The sequence below is a fragment of the Nicotiana attenuata genome, chromosome 9, assembly GCF_001879085.1.
Source record: "Nicotiana attenuata strain UT chromosome 9, NIATTr2, whole genome shotgun sequence".
Classification (NCBI taxonomy): Eukaryota; Viridiplantae; Streptophyta; class Magnoliopsida; order Solanales; family Solanaceae; genus Nicotiana; species Nicotiana attenuata.
Window position 1 is genome coordinate 16,385,712 of NC_031997.1, and position 6,360 is coordinate 16,392,071.

At 34.1% G+C, this 6,360-nt stretch overlaps 1 protein-coding gene across 1 annotated transcript; it reads left to right on the forward strand.

Moving 5' to 3' along the window:
* On the forward strand, positions 2,277–4,625 carry LOC109232106 (gibberellin receptor GID1B-like). Its single transcript, XM_019397768.1, has 2 exons — positions 2,277–2,557; positions 3,131–4,625. The coding sequence occupies exons 1-2, from the start codon at positions 2,519–2,521 to the stop codon at positions 4,124–4,126; spliced, it is 1,035 nt and encodes a 344-aa protein (XP_019253313.1). The 5' UTR covers positions 2,277–2,518; the 3' UTR covers positions 4,127–4,625.

The following is a 6,360-nucleotide window of genomic DNA, read 5'->3' on the forward strand; positions in this document are numbered from 1 at the left end:
GGGACGGGTTGCGGGTGTAAGGATTTTCCTTCTCCCGTGATCACCATATGACCCATAAAACTTGTTTCTCAATAAATTGCTAATCCATTTTGAAAAAAGAAAACATAAACAATTTGCTTATTATATTAATAATAATTTTATGATATAGTTCGTCAAAGATAATACATTAATACTACTTAGAATATTTTCATAATCTGAAAAGAATATTTTCATAAAAACTAAGACATATAACAATCTATTTTTGTGAAACTAAATTGTGATGTAAAGACATTCATTAGGGTTTATTAGAAATAGTATTGCGGTAACTGTGAATATTATTTTACAATAAATACTAAATTAATACACTAAGGGATCATTAGCATTTTTTACAATGAGTAGCAAATATTTGCTTCTTTTTTTTTTTTAATTGAGATTCAGCACTTAAGAAACAAAAAACTTTCAAATTTTTGATTGATTAAATTGAATTTCAGCTAAAATATAAAAAGGAAATAAGCAAACAAAATGAAAAAAAAAACTTATGCGGTGCGGGGCGGGTGGACGCGGGTCTGTGCGGAGGCGAGTGGATGCGGGTGAAAATGCTATGCGGGGCGTGGGCGGGGGGCGGGTTGAGATCTTTGCAGATTTATGCGGGTTTGCCCGCACCCGCACCGCACCGCTTGCCAACCCTAATCATTTGAGATAATTTAATAGCTTGCCTTGATGTACATATGCTCCAATTTGTAGGTGTGAAATCATGGTAACTAAAAGAGTTAAAATAGGATGTACTAGATATTAAATCACATGAAATGAATTATTTCCAAGTAGCAACATCACAATCTCTTGGAAATCATTACATACTTAACAAAAGATAGACTAAATGGAAGGAAAGGATTTACCGCACGCGATTCCAATAGTTTGGAATATATATTACTTACTTTAATATGTTTGATGTAGGTCCTGCATTTTTTAAGAGTCCCTAGTAGATATTTTATACATTAGACAATATCACAATATAGAGAAATTTTGTTATTTTTATTTTTATTTTGTATAATGAGATGAATTGAAACAGGGAACAAAATCTTTATTCAAAGGCCATAAGTACAGATAATTGCTGGTACATTCCAAATCCGATGCAGTGTACAAAACTGATTAAACTTCAATCTTAACAAGTTGATACTATATGGTATTGCAGTTGAATATTCGCTCTTCCCTGTTACTAAAAAGAAAATGAAAAAAAAAAACTCATCTGTTCTTTTCTTCTCTCCTTATTTCTTACAACTTGTTTGGATTGTTTCTACGTGTTGTTTCATAATGTATCGTATTGTACTGTATTATTTAATGAATACAATATTTGGATAGAATGTATCGTTTGCCGTCGTTTCTGTTTCACCAAAAGTTATCGAAACCTTTTTGATTAAATCAATTAGAGAGGATGAAGAGGTAAATCTTAGTCAAACATAATAACCTCCAGATCCATAAACAAATCGGAAAATAATGCATAAGATGAAATAGGGGCGATCAATCTTATTGATGTTTTTCATTTCTCCTTTCGTTAATCGATGGAGATGACTGTTTTATATCCTCCGTGGAAGATTGCTTTGTTTTCCTTTTTGCTAAGAAGATTACCGAGGAGTGGGAAGAGAGAGAAAAAGCCCCCCTTCAATGGAAGATTCCCTCCCTATATATAGTTTGAGAATCCTTGGGTCAATACAGTTTCACACCACGTCCGCTTTCATCGTTCCCTGAGTATCGTTCTTTGTCATGGCTAGTATTGTGAGTACGGGGTTTGGAGCAAACCATGTCTTCTTCCACTGTCTCGTTGCTTGGACGGGATCTTGGTTAGGCCGACCGCAGAGGTCAGATTTTGACCAATACAGTTTCATGATGTCACGCACTAACAATACGAAGAATAAACTTATAACATTACTAAAAAATTAGGATACGAAGTAGAATTGTTATATATAAAAGTAGGATAAAGAATAAAATATGATTATTTAATAATAGAGAAGGACATGACGAGAGGAAAAAAAGCAAAGAAACTTCGCCACCATACTAAATCTATCGTTTCGTAATGTAACATTTTTCGTCGTTATATAATAATAAATTTAACGATACAATATAATAAAATTAAAATTATAATTAAAATAAATATTATATTTAAAGTAACGATGCGATCCATACACGCGGTTAAACCGAGATAGTAGAGAAGATTTTTTATTTACAAATGTGAGTAAATTAATGGTGGGTCATATTACGCAGTGTATATTTTGGCGCCTGCTTTGTCGTCTATTGCCCCTTTGGCCTTTGCTTTTTGACTCCATGCCCATCTCTCTCTCTCTCTCCTCTCCTTACTTCTTACCCTTTTTTTCTCTGTTCTTATTAAACTGTCTTTATATTTCCCCTTTCTATTCCTCTTTCACTCTCTGTTGTTTGAAACTCAAAACGAGAAATCAAAGTCTCTTTTTCATTATGAGCGCTAAAAGCTGATCTTTTTGAAGATTAGTGCCCATTTCTAAAGATTGATTCTTGTGTAATAGTCATGGCAGGTGATAATGAAGTTAACGCTGCTGAATCTAAGGTATTTTCTTTAATTCAACTTGTTATTCTTTAGTATATCTAATTTCTACCATTTCTTGCTTTGCTGTTATCAGTTTCGTTAGTTTCCTTAATTAAAGGATCATTTCATATATAATCAAGGATTTTTTTTTTTTTAATAATAAAGAGCTTAGGCCTCAGTTTTCTGAGAAAAGTTCAGTTTTTTGAGAACCGAACGTTTTTGGGGCAAAAGCAAGAATCTTTATCGTTGATTTTGCTGATATGAGCTTTGCTAATGTATTTGCTCTGTCATTCTTATGTTTGTTTGGCATATCCTTTTACCAATTCGACACCCTTTTTGAAATTACCTTTCTTTCCTATTGCCATTTGGGGTTTAAATTTCTCTTATTTTGCCATCATTTCCTTTTTCTGGTTATGCAAAAAAAGAGAAAAACTATAATGCTTTTTACCCTTTCAAAAAAGAAAGAAGAAGAAAGTCTGATGCTTTCTTTTGTAATTCCTAGTTGTGGATAAAGATACATTTGATATGATCAATTTGTTTCTTGCATCAATTTAGATGTTCTATAATGACTAGGTACTATGTCCCTTTTGACAGAGATTGGTTCCACTTAATACATGGATCCTCATTTCCAATTTCAAACTGGCTTACAACATGTTACGGCGGTCAGATGGCACGTTCAATCGCGATTTGGCTGAGTTCTTGGAGCGAAAGGTCCCTGCTAACTCATTTCCAGTTGATGGGGTTTACTCTTTTGATGTTGTTGATCGGGCGACAAGCTTACTTAACCGCGTCTGTAGACCTGCTCCAGACAATGAGGATGAATGGGGTAAAGTAGAACTTGAGAAACCTTTGAGTACCACAGAAATTGTTCCTGTTATTGTATTTTTTCATGGTGGAAGTTTTACTCATTCCTCAGCTAATAGTGCTATTTATGATACATTCTGTCGTCGCCTTGTTAGCATTTGTAAGGCTGTTGTTGTATCTGTGAACTATAGACGATCACCTGAGCATCGATACCCTTGTGCATATGATGATGGATGGAGTGCTCTTAAATGGGTAAAGTCAAGGCCATGGCTTCGAAGCGGGAAAGATTCAGAAGTTCATGCATACTTGGCTGGTGATAGTTCTGGTGGTAACATTGCTCATCATGTTGCTGTAAGGGCTGCTGAAAACGGGGTCGAAGTATTAGGTAATATTCTCCTTCATCCCATGTTTGGTGGGCAAAAAAGGACTGAATCTGAGAAGAGATTGGATGGTAAATTTTTTGTAACAATTCAAGATAGGGATTGGTATTGGAGAGCATATTTACCACAAGGGGAAGATAGGGACCATCCGGCGTGTAATATATTTGGACCTAGAGGTAAAAACCTAGAAGGAGTTAAGTTTCCAAAGAGCCTAGTTGTGGTAGCTGGTTTGGATCTTGTTCAAGATTGGCAATTGGCTTATGTTAAAGGTTTGCAGAAATCAGGGCATGAGGTGAATCTACTATACCTAAAGCTAGCAACGATTGGTTTCTACTTCTTGCCTAATAACGACCATTTTCGCTGCCTAATGAAGGAGATAACCAGCTTCATCCATCCTAAGTCCTAACTGTTCATAGATTCACTTAACTTCAATTATAGCCAGCTTATACATAACAGAATCTTGACCTTCCACTCAGGTTTTTCCTCTTCAGTAATATATAGTATATCGTGTATATTAGATGATTAAGTAGATACATCTCACCCTTACTCGTACGTCGTTGGGTTGTAATTCTCCATCTGAGGATCAGTTCTATGGTCTTCTACATGTAAAAGCAGTGAAGTCAGCCAATCTGGTGCCTAAGAATTGGTATTTGAGTAATTCAAAGAAGCTTCAGCTTGTTTTGAGCTTGCTTTGTGAAGTTCTGTAGAAATGGGGTTGGGACTATTGTATTGATAATTAAGGCAGTAGATTTCTAGGTGTCTCAGTTGTTTCCAGCATCTAGCTACTACCACTAAAAAGAACTAATTTCAGCTGGATTGGAAATTTCATGCTGTGGCAACTTATTTTGTATTTTATACTTTGTACTCTAGAGATATAATATAAAGATTTTGTTCCTTTCTTTTTTTTCTCTTCTGTAATACACAACTTGACATAGTTCATACTGTCGTCTCTTAGTCATACTCATTTCCATACACCAGGTATTTGGGTATACTGCTTTATCCCTACCTTAAAGAAGGTAGAGAGGTTATTTGAGGAAGATCCTGGTCTTAGGATATCAAAACGTACCGTCTTCTATATAACTAAACTTTACTATGTAGCATTTAATCGTGGTTAGGAAATTTATATTTTTCAGTTTAATTGAAGACTCTTGGTTCATGTGAGTTTTTTTTTTTTTGGGAATAGAGAAAAAAAGCAACGTTTTTGTATTCCAGTAGGGATTATAATAAGTACCTTATCGTGGAGGCAGCATAAAGGCGACACCCAAAAATTGGGCTTCAACAGGCCAATGACATTGTGACAAACCCCGTCCATCCAAAATACGGAGTAACAAAGTGTAGTTTTATATTTTTCTCAAAAGAAAACAAGTGATTGGACGAGTAGAGTAGTTGCCATCATTAATGACTTCCTTCCAATTCTTGACGTTGATCGACTCATTTCTTTGTCATATCTTGGTGTTGTATTGCTGTTTTAGATGGGTCCCTTTTGGAATTTGTGATACTTTAGGGAATTGGACGACATTTCCTCAAGCTTTGGGGTTTAGACTAAGAACTTTAGAAGGGGATTTATTGGGAATTTTGGTTGTAGTGCATTCGCTAAATTTTTGTGTAATGGATGTTTTCACTAAACCATATTAATTGATTAGGATCAATGATGAATTAAGATAATTACCTGTATTAATTAGGAAAAAGTTGGCACAACAATAAGAGGCCATATGACTAAGTTGCTTCTTGAGCCAACAAAGTTGTCATCATACGACTAAGAGGCCACATGTTCAAGGCACAAAGATAGCCTATTATGATAATGCAAAGGTACATGCATAAGATTCAATTTGGTCCTTTATGTGTATTAATTAGCAGTAATTAGTGATAACAATATATATAAAGACACATATTACTATAATTTATTTAGTGTAAATAGTGGGTAGGAGTAACTAATTCTCCTCCAATTGATGGGGACCATATCGAAAAACAAAACAAAGCAAAATACTCCCTGTTTTTGTTTTCACATTAGTGGGAACACTTCAATGGTCGTTAACATTAGTTCAATTTTGTCCCCCCAAAAAAAAAAAAAAAATAGTATGTTGACTGTAAATTGTTAATAACGAGCTACACTTATATTGATTTTTAAATGCTCTTTTTATTATAATTTATGTGACATATTTCGAATTGAAACATAGTTTAAGAAAGAAATAGTGATTTTTGACACCTATAACTTTAAATATGTCGTAGCACTTGTGTGACTATAATTTTTTTATTAAAATTAAAATGTTAAGTCTAAAGTTAATTTTTTTCAAGTATAAAAAAATAGTGTCACATAAATTGAAGCAAATAGAATAATAAATAGGAAACTATGTAATAGGGAAAAAAAAACAATTTACTTGGTACTTTTCCCAGGCCAATTGCTTGCGTGCTTGCTTAATTAGAGTTTTAGAGGTTTCTTGTATGGAAGAAAAGCTTCTATTCAATGCTGCCAAAACCCATTTGATTTGATATCTTAAACTGATACCTAGTAATAACTCACTATTGTCGCTTTGTGAGGATTAACAGCTGGATATTATAGAAGTTTATACAAACGTGAGTTAAGAACAAGGTGAAGTCATTGTCATCAAAAGTTCATTTTGATTATGCTTATTAATGGTA